At 33.9% G+C, this 25,549-nt stretch overlaps 3 protein-coding genes and 3 non-coding genes across 7 annotated transcripts in view; 3 read left to right on the plus strand and 3 right to left on the minus strand.

The window, feature by feature from the left end:
• The window catches only part of Mtap (Methylthioadenosine phosphorylase), a 9,649-nt gene extending 4,180 nt beyond the window's left edge, over positions 1-5,469 (minus strand). Inside the window, exons 1-3 of the mRNA XM_068768164.1 lie at positions 5,298-5,469; positions 1,028-1,203; positions 482-619 (exon numbers count right to left, since the gene is read on the minus strand). Coding sequence (XP_068624265.1) covers positions 482-619; positions 1,028-1,203; positions 5,298-5,321 — 338 coding nt within the window. The 5' untranslated portion in view covers positions 5,322-5,469. The remainder of the gene's footprint in view (positions 1-481; positions 620-1,027; positions 1,204-5,297) is intronic.
• On the minus strand, positions 3,392-5,269 carry Coa7 (Cytochrome c oxidase assembly factor 7). Its single transcript, XM_068768165.1, has 2 exons — positions 4,635-5,269; positions 3,392-3,858 (listed from the first exon to the last, which is right to left on the minus strand). Exons 1-2 carry the CDS (start codon positions 5,023-5,025, stop codon positions 3,488-3,490), a joined length of 762 nt encoding a protein of 253 aa, XP_068624266.1. The 5' UTR covers positions 5,026-5,269; the 3' UTR covers positions 3,392-3,487.
• A 1,428-nt stretch (positions 5,470-6,897) lies between the features above and the next one.
• Positions 6,898-13,105, plus strand: Ho (Heme oxygenase). 2 transcript variants are annotated; one of them, XM_068768046.1, is made up of 4 exons: positions 6,898-7,079; positions 7,691-7,823; positions 9,178-9,389; positions 12,034-13,105. In XM_068768046.1, the coding sequence occupies exons 1-4, from the start codon at positions 6,980-6,982 to the stop codon at positions 12,321-12,323; spliced, it is 735 nt and encodes a 244-aa protein (XP_068624147.1). In that variant the 5' UTR covers positions 6,898-6,979; the 3' UTR covers positions 12,324-13,105. The 2 variants fall into 2 exon arrangements, with proteins under 2 accessions (XP_068624147.1, XP_068624149.1); XM_068768048.1 differs by lacking the exon at positions 6,898-7,079 and adding an exon at positions 7,127-7,323.
• A 1,291-nt stretch (positions 13,106-14,396) lies between these two features.
• On the minus strand, positions 14,397-14,559 carry LOC137924765 (U1 spliceosomal RNA). Its single transcript, XR_011107609.1, has one exon. It is a non-coding gene; the product is annotated as a U1 spliceosomal RNA (small nuclear RNA).
• Positions 14,560-19,528: 4,969 nt separating this feature from the next.
• On the plus strand, positions 19,529-19,691 carry LOC137924766 (U1 spliceosomal RNA). The gene has a single exon (XR_011107610.1). It is a non-coding gene; the product is annotated as a U1 spliceosomal RNA (small nuclear RNA).
• A 3,566-nt stretch (positions 19,692-23,257) lies between these two features.
• Positions 23,258-23,420, plus strand: LOC137924759 (U1 spliceosomal RNA). Its single transcript, XR_011107605.1, has one exon. It is a non-coding gene; the product is annotated as a U1 spliceosomal RNA (small nuclear RNA).
• The last annotated feature ends 2,129 nt before the right edge of the window (positions 23,421-25,549 follow it).

The following is a 25,549-nucleotide window of genomic DNA, read 5'->3' on the forward strand; positions in this document are numbered from 1 at the left end:
TTTATATAGAAAAAAATTGTGTTGTTTAACAATATTTAATTATTACGTAAAGATATAAACACATCCATAAATTCAAATGACGATAGAAAAAGTAAATTAAAGTATCTTAATTATTTATTAAAATTAAACAAATATTCATAAGTCCATCGCCAAATTGTTATTTATTTATTCTCTCAGTGTATATAGGTTAGAATCATTTTTGTAATCACTGGTATAGGTCAGAACGAGCGTGCAGTTATTTATAATGATAACAAATAAATAAATTGATAATTAAAATTATAGACGTAGTTATTAAATTGGGAGATCTCAATGTTATTCTAATTTCTCGATAACGAAATAAAACTATGCGTTTTGATTCAGGAATACTCAGAAACACTTTTGTATACTTCTTTATTACTTCGGTTAGGTCTCTGTAAACGGAATATCCGTTGAAATAATCTCTGGGTGTCGAGTATGTGCCCCGAATATTTCCAAATCGTACCTGTCAATAAAGTCATCCAGAACGACGAGGTCTCCTGGCTTGTAGTCTTCGACGAGCGAGCCGGTGGCCGTGGTGGCAAGGACGTGGGTGCAACCAGCTTGTTTCAACGCCCAAATGTTCGCGCGGTAGTTCACGTCGCTGTAATTGAATAGAAATTATGATTGTAGTGTTATTCTTAATACTGGTACTGTTAATTTAGCGGCGATAAATCTTTAGTTTTAACTTTATGACATCCAAAAATTTAACCTCCCAAAAAATTCTTATAAACAGGTCAAAAATAATATACGTATATATAATATTGTATGTAGTATACCATAAGTAGTTGGTTGGTTGTTAAAGTTGTTGGTGTGGGTGGGCGTTCGTCGCTGCGCTTGTCCGTCCGGTCGTCTCCACTTCGGAACCTTAACGCTCTGTTCGCTATGTCCTTACCTACTTACTGCCTTTTTAACTTGTAAATCCGCTGGGCTATCTCAGTTAATTTTGTTGATCGTAATTAATATGACTAGATACCTTATCAGGATATAAGCTTTTGTAGTTTAAATTTACCTTGGTTGATACTGATGTTTTCTGCCATGTCTGGCCAGTAACACGCACGGAACGCTTTTTATCTGACCTTGAAGAAGGACATCCGAAGGTTTCCCGAAAGGCGTGTTTACATCCAGTTCCACTGGATTCTCAAACAAGGTAGGATCGTCGAACCCCGATCCGCCGATAATTCCGATCTAGAATTTTAAATTGAATTATTATTTTTTATTATCAAATACCAGTAATATGTTCACAATCATTTTAGCCGTAGGACGTTCATAGCTGCACATTGGGCTCTCACGTAAATTTCAAATCGAAAATACATTTCCGGTGTAATATTACTTTTACAGAATCCTTATGTATATATAGGTACCATTGCAATCTTCATATTATCGGTCGATTGCAAGCCCGTGAGTCCCGATCGACACCAAAACAATCGTTTTATTGACAGACAACGAAGTTCGAGCATCGGCTGAAGTGCAACACAGCTAAATTATAATATTTAAATTTGTGTTAAGCAGTGATATGAATCCCCCTGAAGCATAAAATATTACAATTTATTATCTAAAAGCCACAAAGCACGCCGCTAGGGCCTTAAGGTTCTAGAGTGAGAATCACAGACCTGTAACCATATCGTATGGTCCACCCCTAGGTGGACAGAAAGAGCACTTGTTAAGGTCGTCAGTAAACGTTAGATGTACAAAGTTTGCAACCGGCTCTATTGTATGATATATGGGGAAGTCTAATGTCAAGCATCCCCTATGCTTTACGACTGAATTTAAAAAAAAAAAAAAACAAAAAACAAAATGTCTTCGTTCAAGTAGGAATTTATCATATAGATTTACATATAAATTTATCATATCGATTTTTATATAGATTTATTTTCATTACGAGTAGTAAATTACCACCGGCTCGGAATGCAGAAATGATGTCGGTTATATTTTTTTAATATACAACTAAAATAAAAAATTGTTATATAAAGTTGATTAATTAATGATAATGTTAAATAATGATGACAGGTTTTAAAAGTTCTATTGGCTCGTTTTGTTCTATTGTTGAAAAGCAGATATCACCTATACAGACTATAGATACCTTATTATATATTTTATTTGAAAAAGCAAGGCAATGACTAAAGTGTTTATTTGAAAAAATATGTCCTAACAAAATTACGGGTAACAACTTACGGCTATTAAAATTACAAAATGACAATTTTCCGTTAGGCGGGTGTAAGCAAATAATCGCCAAACTTTATGTAATGACTCCAAATTTCTTACAATCAAGGGAATATTTTTTTTTGCTATGTGCTCTGTTACCTTGATTTATTAAAATTACGTACTTTTTAAAGGATTAACCTTAATTTTTGTTTAGAAATTCGGAAAGAAAAAATAACTTAATTTTTTGTAAATCTACCAAGATCTTAAAAAAGAATTATTTATTTTTTCATTCTTTGTGAACCAAGGGCGAGCTTAAAAAGCGCTTTGATTCACAATTAAGGACATTTGGCCCCGGGTAACAGAAGTGCATGCAAAATTTTGAGTAAGACAGTACATGTCGCCTTGTGACTTACCATATTGAATTAGTCGAGAGATCTTAGATAATATACAGATGAAAAGTTATAGATAAATATTTATGAAAATTGCATACTATATATTAAATTTATGTCACAAGCACTGACATCAAGTATACTACTTATATATAATAATAATATATAAATTTGCAGCAGCGTCCTCTGTGTACCATAACACCACATTGTGATCGCCAATTGGCTTGCCCTGCGTGGCGATTATGGTATATCCACCATAGATATATATATCTATAAGCTGAACTGATGAATTAATAAAAAATAATCTACATCCAGTTGTAGTAATTTAATATAAAATATATTTACTGTTCACTCTGATAAAGTTATTCTTACTTATTTAAATGTTATATTACAATTTCTAAACAAGGAGTCAATAAAAAGAACAGGATAACTATTAAAAAGTAGATCAAATATAAAAAACAATCTGTCTCCCAGCCTTGTGTGCACTCAACACTACCTTTAATAATAATTATCTACTACCCTTAATTTCTAACATGCCAAATAAAACATAAAGACCAAGTTTTATATTACGTCCTATATTAGAGCTATAGCCTTTGCTTGAAAAATGAATTTCTTAAAAATGCAATTTCTAATGAATGCTCGACCCCTCTTGTGGGTAAAATTTCGTAAAATCTGTAGCTAACCTTTACTTAGTGAAAGGAATATTCACCCTAATATTCGAGTCTATAAAACTTATGGTCCTGAAATATTGTGATGAGTACATAGGTAGGAATTCTCATAATAGATATATATAATAATGTATATAAATCACTTAAATTAAAATAAAACAACAAATTTTAACACAATGTTTCTAATTCAAAAGTAATCAAGATATCTACATTTACATTTGAATTATATTTATTAAACATAAATAACAAATTACTTCAAAGGTACATATTTCACTTTTTATCATTCAGCCCCTGTTGAAATTTCAGCTCCTTGGCTGTTAGGTCTGCTTTCTGCAAGTTTTGAGCCAATTCAAAATACTGCTTTGATTTCTCCAAGTCTTGGGTCACACCATCACCTTTTTTATACATTAAGCTGACATTAGCACAGGCATACATGTTCCCATATTCACATCCCTTGTTCGCAAATTGAAATGCTTGTTTAAGGTCTGGCTTTATTAAATAGTCAATGTTTTTGTTTTTCTCAGGATTGTGTGGATTGAAGTCTGCTATATTCTTTGGCACTCCAGTTAGATACATTCCAGACAGGTAATGGCATGCTTTATCATCTTTATAATCACAGCTTTTCTTCAAGTAGTTGTAACCTTAAATTCAAACAAATTATTGTGAAAAACACTACATACAAATTTTCATCTTATCTTTGAAAGAAAATGTTCCAGCATTGGTAAAATTACAAATATAAAACATGCAATAAAAAGACTTTTAAAAAGAATTTAGGGAAAAAAGGATTGTCAAAGTTATTTCAGCCCACAGATGCTCACTACAAGGCACAAGCCGCCCCCAACAATATCTATGAGGGGATATACCATAATCGCGACACCTGGCACCTGGCAGGCTGGTTGGCCATTACAGTGTGGTATTATGATACACAGAGGACACTGCTGTCCATCTTATGAAAATATTTTTGTGAGCAGAGGCAATCCTATGTAATTAATGTACAGTGTGATTTATGTAAGACTGTATCCTGGGAATCAAAGCGGCGAATTTCAATCTCAGTCCTATCACTGCTCTGAAAATGGATATTGTAATAACAATAAATTAATATTGATACACCCATAACACAAAAACAGTATATCAACTAATGTTTTTATGTGTAAAAATTATGACATTCAGACATTAAAAAAATAATTTGAGTTATTTCTATTACATATATTTTAAACAATTGCACTTAGTCACAGTTCTTTGGAATTACATATCAGTCTTGTTATATATAATTTAACATTATAAGCTCATCAGAATGGTCAAAAAAGGCATGTAGCAGACAGGTCTGACGAAGACAATATGTTAATTTCTGCAAACTTTTAATATTTATTATTTTGAATGATCTCAGGATATAAAAAAATTAAATTAAAAATCTTACCTTTAGGAATATCTCTTTGTACTTTAAATCCTGATGTTGGACCGATAGCTGTGAGTAGAATTCCCGCGTGTAGACACGATACTGGGTCATTTAATTCGCAACCTTTTTCAAAATACTGCAACGCTTCGTTCGTGTCTGGTTTATCACGACCGCGACCAATTAAAGCATAGTTACCGTATTTTGTGCACGATTTGCCATATTTATATTCCAAACAATTGTTTTTGTAAACTGTTGCAGCCTTTTTATAATCTTTTTTTATTGCCTCTAAATAATCACCGAGGAGCTGACATACTTCTGGTTTTTTTTCTTGGTAACAACCAAAGCGATACTCTATACCTAAATTTTCAACGTATTGCTTTACATCTTCCTCCTTTTGTAAGTCATAGGCCATGGTTGATCTTTAATTTCTTAATTGTATCTCAGATTAGCAAGGTTAGAATTAGATAACATACCGAAAATGTCAAACCGATAACGTTTATCAACTAGTAAACAAGTCAGTTGAGCAACTTTTAAAAATTTATTACGATAATAAATCTTCCAGCGTTTCCTTATGACAATATTTTATTATGATTTTTTCTAAACGCATACATTTCTGAGAATTCTTTGATAACAATTACTGGGTATTATATCTAACAGTGAATTATTAATAATCATTTATTTTACCTTCAGTTTTTTTGAGCCGGCCATTCTGGACGTAGAAAATTAAAGAACCTGAATTATAAGTTGATTATAAATCGAAACTGTTCAATATAATTTACGGCAATAAACGACTTAAACTGTTACTAATTAATAAATTACAACTGTGTATTGGTTTCTTACTGAACTAGATAACACATTGAAATGAAATATTATTTCTCAATTCACAGATAACATAGGGCATCATAGCAGTGTCAAATCAAAATTTGTATTTTAATTAAAATTATTGTATTTCAAATTTATCATCAGTCGTAATGATCTAATTTTTTAAAGTAAAAAATGATTATCAGTACTATTTAATATCATTGATAAGCATAATGATTTTTACTCATGTCTAAAACCCAAGACTAAACTAAATTTCTCTATGTCCGAAAATAAGATTTGCCGGTGTTTTAATGGATAAAGCTACAATTATTATAATTTTATCTATCGTATATTTATAGAATTTCTTTACTGTATTCGCCGGACAAAGGTAAGATCAAAAGAAGCATGAGATACCAAAATGTCAGACCAAATCCGACATTTTTACGCTATGGATGCGTTCTCTTGACACTATTTTAATAATTCTAATTCGCTTAAAGCTTGCTTTCTTCTTGAAAAATTGTACTAAACATGTTTGTAAAGATTGACACTCCAAATATAAATGTCATACACTATATAATGGATATAATGACTAAATATTATACTATACCAAAAATCTGTCTAAAACAGATAATAACCAATTTTAGATTAAATTAATATAAATTATTAAATTCTTAGTTGCTCTATTTTGTATCCTAGTTAAAAAAATTCGGTACGTTTGTATGGAGTATTAAGTTTACCCGGTGAAAAATATACACCTTAAGACTGTTTAAATTTTACACACACGTTAATTTATTACAAATCACTCGATACTTTTAATGCTTGGATACTGTAATTTATTTCTCATTTTTATCTTGGGCACTATTATTTATTTTAACTGAATTAAATTTTGGTTGTTATTTTGTCAAATTTTAGTTAATACTTATATGATGTAATCATATAAGTATTAACCACATAGTTAAAATATAATTAAACTGCTATTAACAGTACGTTAACTTTATCGAATTTGCCAAACAATTCGAATAACTTATTATAGTGCAAACTTTATCTTGGGATACAATCTCATGTAGTTCACACTTTGCGCGTTATTCATATAGGATAGCCACTGCTCTCAAACAATTTTCCAGAGGATGAGCGTCCTCTGCCAACCATAATTCCATATTGCCATAAATAGTCCGTCGTGGCAATTATGATATATCCTCCCTAAGATATTTTTAGGAGAGGACTCTTTCTTGTATGGGCGTCTATTGGTTGAAACGACGGCAATGAGCTTTAATCGAACTTTACATAATTGATTTTTTGAATGATTACATTATCTTACATTATTTCGATTTCATTATAATTTATAAATGATGGTTGATTTTGGTTGTGAAAAAATATGTAATTATATAATTATTTACATTATTAAAAAAAACTACTGTTTTGACTTCTACAAAAGAGAGATTAACTGACAATTTTGATTGTCAATGTGTAGTCAAGAATTTTTCTTTAATGGTCTAAGTGCGGTATGAGACCATAAAAATTGGAAATAGATAGCCAATAAAACGTATTACATTACTGTATAAAAAATGTCTGAAGCCAATGAATTGTTTACCACGCGTATGAGAAAAGCAACGCGTAAAATTCATTCAGTAAGCGATGCATTAGTTAATGCAAAATTTGCTCTTTGTGAGTCAGTTTTATCATATATCATATAAATAATAGTCGGAAATATTAACGTTATGCTTCATGCATAAAATGACTTTGTGAAGTTATTCTTTAAAATTACTAAAATACCTGAGTCATGATGACGAATTATCTTTGTTTTAAAACGTATAGCGAAGATAATTTTTAAGAATTAGATAAAGGAGCATGTCTATTGGAATTTCAAAATAATGTGTGGCATTCAAAATGATCCACTGTTTTGTAATTCGTAAGTAAGAAGTTGCTGCATGTGAAGCGTAAGACTGGTCATCGTTACAATCTATGGAGAATGCCTATGCCTTAGAGCGCGCGTTTATCGGCTGGACATGATAAAGTGCTTTGAATTTATAGAAATGTTGGGTATTTTTTGGTTGTTGATTCTTCACACATTATTCTTACACAAACATTAGACATTATAAAGGATTAGTTTCTGGAGACCAGGACTAAAAAGAATAGATCTAAGAAGAATTTTAATGTTTTATGGGAAAAGTCTTTAGAAATTTTAGTAGCAAACAACTTATTATTTTACAAATATAAATGATAAACCAGATAAATTTAGTTTGATTTTAAATAATAGAAATTTATTAATGTTTCAGCATTACGAGATGAGGCTGTATGGGGAGGAGGCTTATTTGTTTTCTACCACATCTTCGCCTTCCTTGAAGATGCTAAAGACAGACTTAACATGCCTGATTACAATAAACTTTTTGTTAAGAAAATCTTGTACAGGTGAGTGTTAATTAGTAAATAAAAATAATGCAGCTTAATAATTCCTTAATTTAATTCTATAGAACTTTTATAATACATCAATCAGTGTCATTTAAAATTTATATTTTAAAATTGTTACAGTACTACTAACATAATAGGTCTTGGTTAGTTGTAAGATGTGCAAGCAACATTTTTGTTAAAAATGCCACATACCCATGTCAGGAATAGTAATATACCATAGTTATTATCATCAAAAACTCCACACATTTATGTGTTATTATAGACCAGATTTTCAAAAGGCCAGATTTTACTTACTATGGAGTTCCATGACTTATATTTGGCTAAACTGTTGTACTATTGTGTGTTCAATGAAAGCAGACATTGGTGCTATGCCATAATACTCACATTCAAGTAAAGACAATGTTGCTCCTGACCGCCAATTAGTCCTCGCTTTGCTTATCTTACAGTACACCTCATTCAACACTATACACCTATACAGGTAGCGTCCCTCTATGTGTGTGCGTCTTCATTGCAACTGAGGTATGATCGCCCAGCGTAAGTTTTAGTCTGCAGATCTCCTGTTTCTGCAGACTCAATTTTGATGAAGCTGTAAAAGCTTGGATTGGTTAGCAGCATAACTACACTAATACACATCAATTGCAATGTAATGCCATAATTATCTAAACAACCTCTGCAAAATGAGATTTCTATTATATATAATGATAAATAACAATATAGTATTCATTTTTGTCCATTTGATCCTAGCAGCTTACACTTCATTTCTAATTTACCATATTTCTCTTATGAAATTATTACCCTCTCTCCATTATGAAGGTGTTGATTATGCTGAAGAAACTGCAGAACTGTAGTATTCTTTTTTATTACTTATTTCCAAATATCATCATACCTTTAAATTTCATGCTTGCTGCTGAAATGCTCAAATCCTTACTATGCTCTGTAATCTTCTTTTCAATACTCATTGTCCTTCTTTCACAAATTTAGGTTTGAATATTTTCATGATGAAAATGTGCATTCTTTACTGTATATGGGCAGATTTTTTATTGTACATTGTAGTTTTGAAACAATATGTGTTAAAACTGCTTTGTTAGCTTAAACATTCTATGGAGAATTTTGTTAAAGTATAACACATTTGTATCAGAATTTCAATTAGTTTTACAGGCTTATTATGTTTAAAATTACATATTTTGGTCATATTTTTTGCATGTAGTTTGTTATTTCCACTACAATAATATAATTAATGTGATAAATATATGCATTGTTAAATGGAAGAATATGATTTTAATAATAATTTTCTTGTGTTGCATAAAATTGATGTCTTGATTATTAAAAATATATATATTATTTTTATTTCCAGGAAGAAGGCATTTGAAGAAGACCTTTCTCATTACCTTGGAGCAAATTGGCAGTCAACTCCAAAATCAGAAGCTCTAGAAAATTACATTGAACACTTGCACAATCTTGAAACAGAGCAGCCTGGGTTACTGCTCGCATATGTGTACCATTTGTATCTGGGTCTTCTCAGCGGTGGGCAAATACTAGCTAAAAAGAGGAAGATGTTTGGTGAAAGTAAGTGTGCTTATAAATTTAATTTGTTTCCTGTACCGAATGACAGGCACATTATTTCCTGCAGTTATCTAAATTACCAAAGAAAGTGAGCATCATGCCAAAAACTATTTAATTTAGAGGGACATAATAAATTCTGTGAAAGTTGTAATCGAAGTCATTTAAAATTATTTAATGGTTTACTTTTATATTATTCCCAAAATCATGGGGAAACATTATTTCTTTGTTAATTAAGAGTTTAAAAATGATTAACATTTGGTTTTCCCAGTCAAGTCCAGCCAGCCTATTTAAGTTTGCATAAATAGCTAGAATATTTACTTGTGGCCGTCTGATTACAGTAATCATGATAAGCTTTAATTAAAATGTAAATTTGTCGAATTAGGGTTAATAAAGCAATCACAATACACCAATACCTCACTCTTTGTTGTTTCTTTTTGTATTTTGTCGTAGTTGCATTGCTGCTTAATTAGTACTAATTGTTACTGTGCTTCTTTATATTTTCGAGGTTGAATTGTGTTGGGTTCGAGCCTAATTGCGCCATGCCAACAAAATGTGAGAATTTCCTTTCTAACTAAAAATCAAATCAATTTTATTACAGTTTTATGTTCACTGTGGTTTGCTAATTTTACTGTTCAGTTTCAATTATGTAGTGTGTTGTACTTTTTTAAAAAGAGAATTAAAAATAACATAAATTTTTACGTGTTCTCTTTGGTTAGAAAAAAGATTTTTTTACCAATTTATTTATTGGCAGAGTTATATTAATTTAAATGTTTACTTTGTTTAATTTTTTTTTAAATTGGAATTTTTATAGCCCTAGAACCTATCCTCAATCTTTACATGGTTTGCTATAGAAAAACTTTATTTACTTTAGAGGTATTGGTGTACAAATATTAATCTGTTATTTAGTAATCAGTTATTTCATGTGATGGAATGAAATCCTTAATAGAGTTTTTAAATATCTGCATTGTCTATGCCATTAACATAATTCTGGTGATTCCTTCAATAAAGTTCCTGTTTTGGAGAATCTTCTCACATTTAATTCAAAAGGCTGTTGAAGCCATAAATGTGTTTTTGCCATTAGATTTATACAATCCTCAACGATTAACTATAATGAAACAGATGATTTCAGCGTGCAACCCATGTTACCCATTATAATTACACAATCATGTCATTTAACAAGGCATGCTGTTAAATTTGTTATCAATAAATGTGAATAAGAAGGTACAGGGTGGGCCACGGATGCGTACGAATTTAAAATCGCTATAGCGTTGGAACGGAGTAAGGGAGCGGAGTGCGGAAGGCGGAGATCTGTAGCTCGGTTCTCGGAAATTTTGTCGCGATGGAGCACTTCCCGGGTGAACAGCGTGCGTTCTGTGTTAAAAATTATTACAAAAATGCCGATTCGGGCGTTATTGTTCGACGTTTATTTCGCTCTCACTATGGATTGCATGACTTAAAACAGTGTCCGAGTGAAAGTTTGATTAGGGCGTGGGTCAGAAAGTTCGAGGCTACCGGTTCGACCCTCAATCAGAAATCTAAGGGGCCCAAAAGGACAACAAGGTCAGAGGAAAACATAAACGAAGTCGGAGCATCCGTACTTCGCAATCCTGGGCAATCAACTCGCAAACGATCAGCAGAGCTCTCTGTATCAAGAACGACTTGGCGTCGAATCTTGAAGAAAGACTTAAAATTGCACCCCTATAAACTTCAACTAGTGCAAGATTTGAAGCCGAATGATCACAATTTACGACGTGATTTCGTCAAAACAATGTTTGAGCGGTTTCGGCGCTTCAACAATATTCTTTTTTCAGACGAAGCCCTTTTTCACTTAGATGGGCACGTAAATAAATAAAACAAAATAGTCGTTATTGGACCTCAGACAATCCACGTTTCAAACACCAAAAGCCTTTGCATTCGCTAAAAGTGACAGTTTGGGCGGCTATTTCAGCACACGGAATCATCGGACCCTTTTTCTTTGAAGACCAGCGAGGGAATTCTGTGACAGTAAATACTGAGCGATACATAGCCATGTTACGCCATTTCTTTTTTCCGCAGCTGTCAGAATTTCAAGGGTACAATAGTGCGACATGGTTTCAACAAGATGGCGCCACATGCCATACATCTAACGAGAGTTTGGCAGTCTTAAAGGAGAAGTTAGCTGGAAAACTCGTTTCGCGCCGAGGTGACATTCCATGGCCACCTAGGAGTCCGGATTTAACCCCACTAGACTTTTTCCTGTGGGGTTACATGAAAAGTAGAATCTACAGTAATAATCCGACCTCAATTGCCCAGTTGAAGGCCAATATCCACGGAGAAATGGCCGCAATTCCGCGCGCCATGTGCGAACGAGTTTTCGGCAATTTGAAGACGAGATTCGAAAAATGTTAGCAGCGGGATGGTGCGCATCTGGATGATGTTATTTTCAAAAAATAATTTTCCCAAATGTTTACTTTAATTTAAAAATAAATTTATTTTAGTATTACTTTTGTTTTGTTTTTTATGAATTTTTCAAATTCGCAAAACTCCGAGGCCCACCCTGTAGTATAAATATGTTGAGCACTCTTGGGGATCTAGAAAGTTGTAACAAAAAGTATTTGATAAAAAATACATTCAGTTGTTTCAATTATATTTATTTTGTAATTTCCAGAGAATACTCTTCAAAATATGTATGTGGATAAAGTAACTGATTTTGGTGATGTGGAAATTGGCGAATTGAAGAAAGACTTTCGTAATGCAATGAATGAGATTGCAGAACATATGACTAAGGATGAACAGGATGTCTTTATTGAGGAGAGCAACCAAGTGTTCTTAATGAACAATCTTATAGTAAATTCGGTGGGCGGACAAAATAAGGTGTTATGCAACATGTTTTACAAGGCATCAATATTTCTTCTGGTTGTAATTGGAGTGGTTTATGCTTACAAAATGCACAAGTAATTTTTTTCATACATTTTTGTTTTTATATTAAATAGACTTTTAAAGTCTTGTCTATTTCCTGAAGTATGCAATGTTGTTCCTTAAGAAACATATATTTACTTGGTGATTGCAATTGACGTAATTGTTTCCAATTTAATGATTAATAAAGCTATAAACTAAATTTTAAATTTTTAAATTACATTTTTCAACAACTTTAAATCAATACTTTCAGATATTTTGTTTTGTACAAAACAATGTTATTCAATTTAGAGCTTCTCTGATAGCACTAATGAGATTGAAATTGGTTGTATTAAAGGCCACTTGAAAAGAAAAAGCTTCTTTTTCTTTTCATTTCTTTTATGATACGTTATTGCATTTTTTTGTACTAAAATGAATAACAGAGGTGTAAAATATTTTATACAGAAAATTCATCCCAATTTTACTTTTCATTCACAGATTATTTTATATGCTCTAGAACTTCTAGATGCTGTTCATGCATAGCTTTAAGCAGTGCAAAAAAAATTATAAGTTTTGAAAAAATTATCTTAGTTCTTATTGTAAGAATTAATGAAGATTTTATAACCAGTTTATTCATCCCCATGTTTGTTATGAATACATTGTATAGAGAACAATTGGTATGTAAATTTTTTTATTTTATTTTAGTAAGACAATTATTGTTAATTAGACTGTATTTGTATTGATTGTAGTATTGGAGGGATATTTATAAAAGTACCCTGTAAATTGTTGACAATTTTTGTAATTGGTATATTATATATGTTTATGGTAAATTGTTGTGTTTTTAGTAGTTTATGTAAATTGTAATTTGATTTTATTAAAGACTGATTCCTAATTACTAGTAGTTTCTGTAATTAATAAAATATATTTACGTATTTAAATTATTAATTATTTTATGATTTATTGGATATATCTTATATTATGTTCAATAAATTTCTATATAAGTATTATATGTATAAGTAATAAATTACGTTTATTTACCTAACGATGATTTTTACTAAATTGACACAAAAAACACAATTTGTTATTTATGCACTATTTTAGTAAAATTTTAACTTTTCGTTAGGTTTGTTGTGGTTTTAAGTTTAGGAACACAAGAATAAAGTTTTTTCGAACGTGGATCCACTTAAGATGAGATCAGATCCGAAATCCGGTAAATAAACATTTTTCGAGACTGGAATCAGACGTTACTTGTGATGGTTTGTATGGAAGATGTGCGATGGAAGTATGACTAACTTTCACACAATATGGCTTAGAGAAAATTCAAATTAAAAAAATGGTAATTTAATAATATGTTCTCTTTAATTATTATATGGCATTACTACAATTTGTACATTAGTTAAAGTAATATTATTAAAATGTAACATTTTATTTTTGGTATTTTCATGACGACATTTGTTTCACATGAACACCGTATTCTTCATTCTCCTTAGTTGGAAGTTACTTCATCGGCATTCCATTTTATGCATTCCCTATAGCCTAAACTGTTTGGAATTGAAAATTTCTTTACCAATATTTATTTTATGACTCCACGAAGTCCCGAGTTTTATTATGGTTTTTTGAAAATATTAGGGTGTTGTAAAATGGAAATAGGGGTGTACTGTCCATATTCATCAATGTGTATTGTTTACATTACTTGGTTTTCTAATGATTTCTTTGTCATTGTTTAAACGAGTTACATTAATTGAGAAATGTAAACAATAACTATTTTATGTAGCCGCAGATTTGGGGACAAATTAATACTAAATTTTTTAATGACAGTTTTCATTGAGATCTTATTCAGTCTAATGAGAACTTTTACCAACCTAAGGCTTTAAGTCTTTTTCTTTAATCTTCGGATTTACAATAATCACCATGTAAAGTAGTGTTTCCATTGCGCTATGTTCTTCTAAATTGTTATCACCAGATTTAAAATCTTAATTTCTTCGTCATAATCGCATGGACGACTGTTTTGTTCTACCTTTTAAATTACGCAGGAATTGAAGAATAGTCGAATTTTGACTTGTCAAAATCTCGGTAATGTTTGTTTAGACATACGAGTATATAAGTAGGGTCTTTTTTATATAGATCAGTTTTAAGAAGGGGACGGCGCGTACGCAGTCCCCACTACCAAAAATTACGCGTCCGAGTTATCCGCATTAGGGATAATCGCAGGGGTCAACCCAACCGCAGTGCAATGGAGGGGCCTCGCCCTGGGGGAACCGCCTTCGTGATCACGGTATCCCCTACGCCAGGTAAGTATGAGTTCCGGATGGCGCGCTGCGAACCTCATTCACTTTGAAAAAATCTTAACACCGCGATTCGGGATAGTTGTGAAATGTCGCAAGCGCCATCTATCGCAATTCATGGAGATTACTACTACGCTTATATTGTAAAAAAAACTTCGTAAAATAAACTAATTTTATGAAACAGCCCTGTTCACATCATTCACTGTAGATTATTTATTATTACATATACATATACCTATAACATGTTTATTAAAAACACGTTTTATTATGTAACTAAGTATAGATCAAACTTGTCATATACAAATTTTTTCGCAAGCCAAGCTTGCACTCGCATTCAACACCGTCACATCGGTGGAAGAATTGAGAGAGCGAATTACAATCGCAGCGAAACAGATGACGAACTTGACTTTCGGACCGATTCTTCGGCATGATATAAGTAATAAATTTTATAACCTAGTCGTTTTAGTCGTAAACAATAAAAAACTGCGCAGTTGTTATATCGATCTTAATAATGCTAGGATTCATTAAAGTATTGGTTACGAAAATAAATTGAAATAATAACAATTTAAGAAGTTGATTTTTTTTATATGCACTGAATTGCGCAATCCTATGCAAATAAACTGAACTGAAAGAAACTGAATATTCTATACAGCGACATCTATTGGTCTGTCGACATTTATCGGAAGCTAGACATTGTAATTTTGAAAGCTGTGACTTGGTTTTGCATACGCGTAGATGGCGATTTAATAAATAATTTATACTAGTTGGATATTATCAGAATGGTAATTTTAATATTAATTTATAACCATTTAAGAGTCTTAAAATTGGTTATGCTATATGTTATTAAGTTGATAGCATAGTGGGTTTGAAAGAGCATCTATTGACACCTGGAAAATTCATTAATTCGGATCTTTTCTTTCAACAGGCGGTAAGACGCTAGATAGAAAAAGTGGGTTAGGTTAGGTTATTTAACTAGAGCAGCGCTTCATTAACTTTTTTCTTTAATGACCCCATTTATTGCGAGTTTCTTGGCGACTCCATATTAATATAAAAGAAAGATATTTATAGTTTTTACGATTAATTTATTAGGTGATAATAAAAATATAAATATGAATATATATCATTTTAGAATTCGTTTTGAAACACACAAGAATGTAAAATTAAGAATTAAAAAGAAATTAAAATTGTATTTATAAAAGGTACAAAAAGTATATGTCATATTTTTAATCAAAATTACATTTTTTTTCAATAACATAAAAGAGGATTCTGATAGTTTTAATTCTCTCGAATGTATTCGAGTCGTTACTAGCTATTAAATTATAATCAAAGAAAAAAAATGAAATGGATGTGCCAGTTTTTGATTGCATAATAAATTAAATTTTGGTGGAAGGAATGTTCATACTGCTGGACGTAAGATTGGTGATTGGCATTAACGCTATATCAGCGAATGTGAGGAATTTAATTCTAGTTTCGATCAAGAATCTCGAAAGCTCAGCAAATTCCTCTTGAGCTTTAAGTGGCAAGTGATCAATTTTACTTAGCCAATCCAAAACGGCATTTGAATCCAAACTAGTATATCACAGTTCCGTAAATATCAAATATATACGGAGCTGAGTTTCAAGTGTTTTTGAGTGTTATACAATAATTTTTGCAATAAAAGTTTTATAATGAATTTTGACGATTTTGAAATTGTCGACACTGGAAAACATTTTTAACGAATTTTTTTCTACCCTACTTTCCCAAATGTAGACCTTTTCAATAAAACTTTCAATTTTATAATTCGCTTTTTAAGAATTGGTCAACTTTATAAATAGGTCATTCCCCATCCATAGGACGACAAAGTAGTAATTCTTCCTCCACGCTTTATTTATAAACGATGTACACTAACAACAGCCAATTTAATAATATCAGTTGTTTTGCCGAATTGAATTGATAATATTGGGCTTTCTTCAATTCTTGTAATAAGGTGCATTACTTGGTCCTTGTTAGTTTCAAAACCTCTATTCGAGACAGTGTCGCTCGATACAGGAATTTTTAGAATATCAGCGCCATATTTCCATGTAGTATTTTATTTCTACCATTTTAACAGCAGCAGGTAATGCAAGATCTTCTGCAATGGTGAATGGCTTTTTATTTTTAGCAATACATTATGAAAGTTTCATGTCTCTAGCAAATATTGTTTATTCACGGTTATAAATTTTTCAAAGAATTTTTTTCATTATTTAAAGATTTATACAGTCTTATAAAGTATTGACATACAAACCGTTTGATCAAAATGTCTTTTTAATTTTTATGGTTTCATACTCTCCGAAGCCAATAATTTATTCAAAAGAAGAGGTTGTTTAGTACTCTTATAATTTTGTAATGTAAAACCAACTTGAAGAAGACTTCATGTTTTTTTTTCGCATATTTAATTCCCGCTTTTCAATACTTTCTTCCGCTTAAGAGGAGTGTATAGCATTGTCAGAATCATAACCATATTGTTTAAGTTCAGTTGTTACCCATCGTCAAAAATTATTTTGATCTAAAAATCTAAAAATATTGTATTGGATACAACAATGCAAACGGCTTTAAACTTTACAAAATAGCCGACGAACTAGGTTTAGCCATAGGGGCTCCCTCATCACCCACTTGCTACCCCGACAATCTGCTCCCTCACAGGGCGTCAACTATTGACCTAGCCATATTTAGCAACGTCACGTTGCAAATTAATAGCATCGAGTCGCTTCATGAACTCGACTCTGACCAGCGTCCCGTCCTAATGCAACTGTACCAGAGCGCTACAGAGGTTCTTACAACCAAAACTAGCGTTAACTGGCATTCCCTCGAGTCGAGACTCAAGGACATTAACTCCCAAAATTTCTTCTCTAGTATTCCCGACAACCTCAAACAAAAAAAAACCCTACAGGCAATAAACTAACTTGCTAAACAAGACTCCTCCCTCCTCACCTTATTCTCCTACTGGTCTCCATCTTCAACTCCCTTATTGCCAGCTACTCCTTTCCAGATATCTGGAAGGAAGCGGTGGTGGTAGGGATTCCGAAGCCTGGCAAACCAAGAAATCGCCCGTCATCTTATCGCCCTATTAGCCTCCTGAACACCTTGGGGAAGGTATACGAACGCGTGCATCTCAAGCGGCTTAAAGACATCGCTCATAAGCAAAAGCTCCTCCCGGACGAACAGTTCGGATTCCAGAACCACCACTCGTGCGTCCATCAAGCACACAGATTCACGGAATCCATTCTCAATGGCTTTGCACCAAGCAAGCCTAGAGACACAGGCACTATCTTGTTCGATATCGCCAAGGTCTTCGACGAAGTCTGGCACATCGGTTTATTATATAATCTGTACGCACTCAACGTGCCACAGAGATCCGTTAAGATCATACGAGCCTTCTTGTCGAACCGCACTTTTCGCTATCGAGCGGAAGGCGTCCTCTCCACTCCTCGTCACATCCGAGCAGGCGTCCCTCAGGGATCCTGCCTTTCTATGCTACTCTTTTCGCTATTCACCATCGATATACCAAGAGATAGCAAGATCCAACTCGCGCTGACGACACCTCACTCTACACCACCAGCAGAGCACTTGCATTAATTTCACGTCATCTCCAAGCCGCGGCCACGGCGAGTGGTTTAGGAAATGGAGAATAGACGTTAACCCTAACAAAAGCCAGGCGATTATGTTCTCGCGTCGACTCTCGGCCTCCCGGACACGCAAGCGCAAGCGCCTCGCCAACCGGGGCAGCCTCACCCTCTTCGACCGGCTCATCCCTTGGAAGGATTCGGTCAAATACCTCGGGGTCACCTTCGACTCCAAACTTTTTAAACAACATATTCGCCAAGTCAGGAATATAGCTTCTCACATCCTCAGTAGGCTTTACCCTCTCATTTGCTCTTCAAGTACACTGTCCCTTAGGCACAAGCTGCACTTGTACAAGGCTTGCGTAAGACCAGTTTTCTCTTACGCTAGCGTTGTATTCGCGCACGCCGCACCCACCAACATCAACGCTCTACAGACGCTCCAAAACCGCTTCACCCGGATAGCAACGGGGCGGATTGGTTCGCAACGTTGATAGCGATCAAACTCCCCACGGTCCAGGATTTCTTTCTGGCCTGCTCAAAAACATACTTTGAGTCGGCCTCCGCACATCCCAATCCCCTAATTAGGTGTTCTGGCTTTTACAGCTTCTTAAGACTCAGGGCTCGCAGATTTGAAATCTGCGTTTAAAATCTCTCAGTTGCGTCGCCTAACGTATTATATTGACTACATTACAGTCAGTGTTATTAAATCATTGTTTTGCTGCAAGTGTGGGCGCGCACGCATTCCTCCCTTTGTTTTTGTGATGTTATAAATTCGTGTTTTAAATATTTGAAAATAGAATTTCTCGCGACTTCAGAGTTTTGCTACGCGACCCTATTTTAGAGTTGCGACCGACAGTTTAAGAAACCCTAAACTAGAGCACAGACAACTTTACCAATACACTAAATTTACCAGAGCATGGTTAGGAAATATTATTTGTATCCACTGTTTAGCCTCGATTTTGCACAAATAATACAAAATTTGTATAGAGACCACAACGGTGCATTGTTTGGTTTTTTGGAGTGTTGAGGCATTGAACTGAAAAGTAAAATATCTGCGGCATGTAAATTGTCAATGTTACAAGTCATAAATTCTAACAAGTTGTCGAATAATGTTGGGAAAAAAATAAATATTAATACCGAATTGGAATCTATTTTTACGACTAAGTTCATTGACGCATCAATTCAGAGTAAAGATTTTAATTATGACGAACGTCGGCAGATGGCGCTCACAAAATTGAATAAATTTTTACGACTAAGTTCATTGACCCATCAATTCAGAGAAAAGATTTTAATTATGACGAACGTCGGCAGATGGCGCTCACTAAATTGAATAAATTCGCATAATCACGGTGTTAAGATTTTGTGGAAACGAATGAGGTTCGCAGCGCGCCATCCGGAACTCATACTTACCTGGCGTAGGGGATACCGTGATCACGAAGGCGGTTCCCCCAGGGCGAGGCCCCTCCATTGCACTGCGGTTGGGTTGACCCCTGCGATTATCCCTAATGCGGATAACTCGGACGCGTAATTTTTGGTAGTGGGGACTGCGTACGCGCCGTCCCCTTTATAATTTAGTATGTAGTAGGGGTGTCCACTTAAAAAATATATCGATATATGTATTCGATATAAAACATCGGTACGTGACATCGATGTTTTCCGATATATCGTTTAAAAACATCGATATTTTTTAAATATCGAATATTTTTACAAAAGTTAGTTTATAAAACGCAAAGAGTTTGTTGTCGTTTATATGTTAAATATGAAAGTATAATCAGAACTAGAGTAAAATATGAGTGTTGCTTTACTAGAATTGTAGCTTGCTCTAGTACCAGTAGTGAAATGATTTATACATTTGTAAGCGAAACAACAAATTTATAGTTGAATTATTTTATTTATTGTATACTAATTACATATCTAATACTTAAAAACAGTAAAAAAAATAGAAATTTAATACTAAGAAAACTTTCACTTTACTCATTTAAGACCAATGTTCTTTAGGCAGACTTTGTAGGAATAAAAGATTACTTAGCCTTTTGCCTTTCATTCTATTTCTTTGTTGGTTTACTATTTGAGCAGCCTTTGAAAATAAACGTTCGGATGGAACAGAAGTTCCTACAATAGTTAAGTATTTGAATGCAATCTGGTACAGTACATACACACTGATAACTGTTAAATTAACCAATCATATTAAATGCAGATCAAAAAAATTCGTATTATGGCTGATGTTGTCTACACAAGGCGATCGTTACATAATATTTGAAAACTTGTTTTATAAATTATTTTATATAGAAAATTGCTATTGTTCAAAATTATTGTATTTTTGTCAAGATTGTACGCTTAGGATTGAGGATTGAAAAATTCATTAGATTATGATACATGTACAATAATTATTGTACGTCTGCAGACACTGGTCACGGAGAATTAAATAAAGGAGAACCAACTCAGTACATTAAAGTGTCCTCTGATAGAGAGCAAATTAAGTTGGCGTCACAATAGCGAATGGAAGGAATAAAAACGGCGCTATATACTATTACAGTAGGATTATGGAGGGTAGAAGTAGAAGGAGGACCAACTCATAATGTTTTAATTTAAGAAATTCGAAATTTAAGAATTTACTAAATTACATTTGACTATTTATTTATTTGCTGTTTACAGGTGGACACTTTTTTAACTTTTCATTATACAAGATGGCTCTTCTTACTTCAATTCTCCGGGTTTTCAGTGTTGATCGGCTAGCTGCTCTATGGCTCTGTGCTCGTTCACAGATGTCACTACGTTAATGAAATTGATTCAAAATAGAAATCATTGAGTAAAGTTAAAATTTACTTCAGTTTTATTGTCATTATGAGTAAGCATTCGTTTTTTTAATCGATCCGATATTTTTAAAATACATCGATATATCGAATGAAAACAGTATTTGTCAAAACATCGATTCATATCGATATATCGTATGGAAACATCGAGTAAATTCGATATATCGAATATAAGTGAATATCCCTAGTATGTAGTATATAATGTGCCAAATATATATATGAGTCATTCTTAGCCCGCGCTTAAATGTCAGGCGACGCATCTGACGTTTTTTTAGTTTATTAGCAGATCCGAAATCCGCGAGGTCCTGAGTCCAATGAAGCTGTAATAGCCAAAACGGCTAATATCGTGCAGCAACATTCGAATATAGCCACAGCCGTTCAAGCGCAGGAGAGGTCAGAAGCAACTCGTGCTGCTCCCCACCGCCGACACTACACTATAATCGCAATCATTATACACGTACACGGGTATTATAATCCAACTTCGTGCATACGTCTTGAATGTAACTGAGATACGATACAAATATCTATGAAGCTGCACAACAAAGCTTAAGGTCAGGCTAGCAGTATGTAGCACAACAAATGCAATAGAAGTTTTCGAAAGATAAATCTAAGATGTTGTTTTGACTATGTTCCATAAATATAAATTCTTTCGTGTTTTGTCAGTTTATCGAGTAAACTAATAGTCGCGGACTGTGAATGCATATTTTAATTACTTTTTTGAATTTTTTTGTATGTACAAGACGTCCGATTAGGTGGCAGGACCACTAGACCTACCATTCTTAGTTAACTACTAACGGGAAAACGTAACATATGTAGAATTCAAGAAATATACAGGAACTATTATTTGGTTTGCCAAAATTACCGATTTTGAATTGAAAGCAACCCATCGAAATTTTTCGATAAACGTAGAGCTAGTGCTATTGGCGGAGAGTTTAAGCTCCCGACTTCGGCGCTATAAACAAATATTGGTCCTAAGACTGTAGTGCTGTAGTGCACACAAGATGCGATTTGCGATGATTGTTTTTCGAAAAAGTTATTTCTCGCGCAGGAGGCCTTGAGTGACAGACGGCCCTAATCTCTCTTACTGGCTCCACTCGATTTTGTATTGTGAGGTTATCATAAGCTACGGCAATTATCATTAATTTGATGAATTTGGAAAGAAATTTTGAACAGAAAATCATGTTGATTTCAGGGCAAGTTTTTGAAAAATCATCAACAATGTCAGTGCAAAGGCTTGAAAGTCTGGACCGTCTGCTAATGAACGGAAAAATAAAATGGGAAAACAGTTTCTTATCAATTGGCCTCTTTTGTTTTTCTGTCTACAAAAAAATGAATGAATTTGACTAGAATTAAAATTATTTACAAAAGGAAGGAAAAAGACGACAACCCTTTAAAACATGAAAACGCATTAACAGTTAGATGAGCGCTTCGTGTGTCTAAGTGTAATCAATCAGACAAGTTTTATTATAAGGATGATTGATGTCATTACCATAAAAGGCATGAATTGGTATATAAACTTACACAAGTAAAACATTGAATGATATTGACCCATTTAAGTGTCAAATACAAGATTCAGTTTTATAGCACTTCAATAATAATTTTATAAAACGAAATCGTTTCTTTTACACGTGTCGATTTCTCTAAATTAGATCGCAATAATGTGATGCTAAATTATGTATAGTGTGATTTACACTTTTGTCCATAATTCCAGCATCGTTTCCAGCTAAAACTCCTGAAACAGAAGAATGAGTCACAATTTGATAATAATTTAGCCTGAGATCAGAGGTATTTATGTTCGTCAATACTATTAAATCACTAAATATAAGAGCCTGGCTAAGAAGTACAATTTGCATCCACTATATTGTCTTAATTTTGTATTAGTAGACTTGTAAATATGTCAATTGCGAAAAGCCAATTCTAATAGAAAGGAATACCTAAACTGTTTCTCGCAGCTTTTTGGACAGTGCTTTAAAAAAATTTTATAATGTTGAATTATGTCACTGTTACAATTCATAGATTATAACAAGTTGTCCAATAAAATTGTACATGTATCAAAATGAAATAAACTAAAAAAAAATGGTTTGTAAATAAAATAAGAAATAACCTTTTAACAGACCGTCGATTTTTCGGGAGAAATAAATAACACAATTGGGTTATATCAATACTCTTTTTTAAGACTGTTAAAACATTCATAGAAAAAGTTTTTAATTACGTTGAACGTCCGTAGATGGCGCTTAGTACGTAGGAACAATTTGCAAAATCGCGGTGTTAAGATTTTTTCAAAGTGAATGAGGTTCCCAGCGCGCCATCCGGAACTCATACTTACCTGGCGTAGGGGATACCGTGATCACGAAGGCGGTTCCCCCAGGGCGAGGCCCCTCCATTGCACTGCGGTTGGGTTGACCCCTGCGATTATCCCTAATGCGGATAACTCGGACGCGTAATTTTTGGTAGTGGGGACTGCGTACGCGCCGTCCCCTTTTTAATCTCTAGTCCCTTACATTAGTTTCTAATGAAGCTTTCTTCTATATCATTAGAACTCTAACGTTAGATATCTGATCTGATCTGATATTAACTTAGATATTTACTTTTTGGCTATGTTAGAACATAAGAATCGTTGACAATACGGAATGTGTCGCGAAATACGCGATTTTTCGGACGGGTGGTTAGTGCAATTAAATATATTAAACCTCTTTTATCACCCTGACAATGTGTTATCGTTATGCGAGTTTTATTTTGTTTATGACAAATCATGTCAAGATGGAAAAAAGGAGGAAGATGGAATTGTATTCGGGAAGGACCGAATTTATATTCAGGAGGACGAAATGTGATTCGAAGGATCGAACTTCAATGGGAAAGACGGAGCGAGCATTTTTCTGGATAAAGAGGACATGCATGAGAGAGGACATGGACGAACGGAGTGCGCGCGTGCAAAGAAGAATACGACATGCTCTGGTGAGGCATGTGTTGGCGCACGGAATGTGCGCGTGTGAAGGAGTAACCAACATGCGTTGGCGAAGGATGTGTTGGCGCACGGAGTGCGCGCGTGAGAAGTGCAAAGGTGGAGCCGTGTTGTGTTGTGACTAATTGGTAAAACGGTCACAGGCCTCACGTGGTAAGATTCTTGCACGATGACAATTGGTTAGTACTTACACTTCACCCAGATAAGTTGCACGAACCATTGGTAGATTGATTTGTTTTATGAGATGATGTATATCGAGAGATAGATTAAATACCATGTTGAGATGATGATAGTTGTGGCGGATCTGCAGGGGCGAGTGTAGACGACCCTTCCGAATCAGTGTTTCGGCCGTGTTTGGGCCTACCTGATTTACACGGGAGCCGTGACCAGGTTTCTGGGACCTGGGTAGGACTGGGTGTCCTAGGTAGAGGCCGTTGTGCTTGAGATAGTTGGTTTACCTATTTAACATGGAAGCCGTGACCGGGTTTCTAAGACTCCCGAGTGGATCTGGGTGTTTCTCTATCGATGTTACTCTGTAGTGACGTGAATTGGTAGACATCAGTGGCTGGAGCATAGTTGGCAGCAGGCGTGCCCGTCCTGTGGGGGCCGTGCACCATTTGGTGATTCCCGGGTGCGACCGTGTGTCAGTACGGGTTCGGTTACAAGTGTTTACATATGTTGGGTCGCGATTTCTCGGTATACATCAACGTGCCTTTGTCGCCAAATAGATTTTCTATTTGAACCTAAAGTTGAAATGCGAAGCAGATTAATTGTAGATTACACTATTTATGACAGTAGAATCTTAGTATAGTCGTCTTATACAGTGTAATATGTAAGACGGCGACACTGGCAGTGTGTAGGACGCCTACCCATAAGGTGAACAGTCTTATTGGAAATCTGCGGGGATGCCTATTTAGATGTGGCTTTCCTGTGGATGAAAATATCGTGATGATGAATGATTAATACGAGGTTACTGGTAAAGGAGTCAAAATAGAAATTTAGTCGCTCGTACATATCAGTACTAATTATAGAAATATTTGCAGTTTAAATTTTCTTTGTTATTTGCATGGGATTGTGCAATTTAGAGCATATAATAAAATCAACTTTTTAAATTGTTATTATTTCAATTTATTTTCGTAACCAATTCTTTAATGAATCTTAGTATTATCAAGATCGATATAACTGCGCAGTTTTTTATTGTTTACTACTAAAACGACTAGGTTATAAAATTACTTGTTTTATGGCGAAAAGTGGGTCCAAAAGTCAAGTTCGTCACCTGCTTCGCTGCGATTGTAATTCGCTCTCTCAATTCTTCCACCGATGTGACTTTAGGGCTAAAAACTAGATTTTTTATGTGACCACACACGTAAAAATCTGACGGTGTTGAATGCAAGTGCAAGCTTGGCTCGCGAAAATTTTTGTATATGACAAGTTTGAACTATACTTAGTTACACAATAAAACGTGTTTTTTTAATAAACATGTTATGGGTCGTATTTATTTAAATAGAATTAATAATCTACAGTGAATGATGTGAATAGGGCTGTTTCATAAAATTAGTTATTTTTACGAAGTTTTTTTTTTACAATATAAGCGTAGTAGTAATCTCCATGAGTTGCGATAGATGGCGCTCGCGATATTTCACAACTA

Source organism: Battus philenor, unplaced genomic scaffold (genome assembly GCF_028537555.1).
Source record: "Battus philenor isolate CCGP_79_NKW_IND1 unplaced genomic scaffold, ilBatPhil1.0.hap1 SCAF_24, whole genome shotgun sequence".
NCBI classification, from domain to species: domain Eukaryota; kingdom Metazoa; phylum Arthropoda; class Insecta; order Lepidoptera; family Papilionidae; genus Battus; species Battus philenor.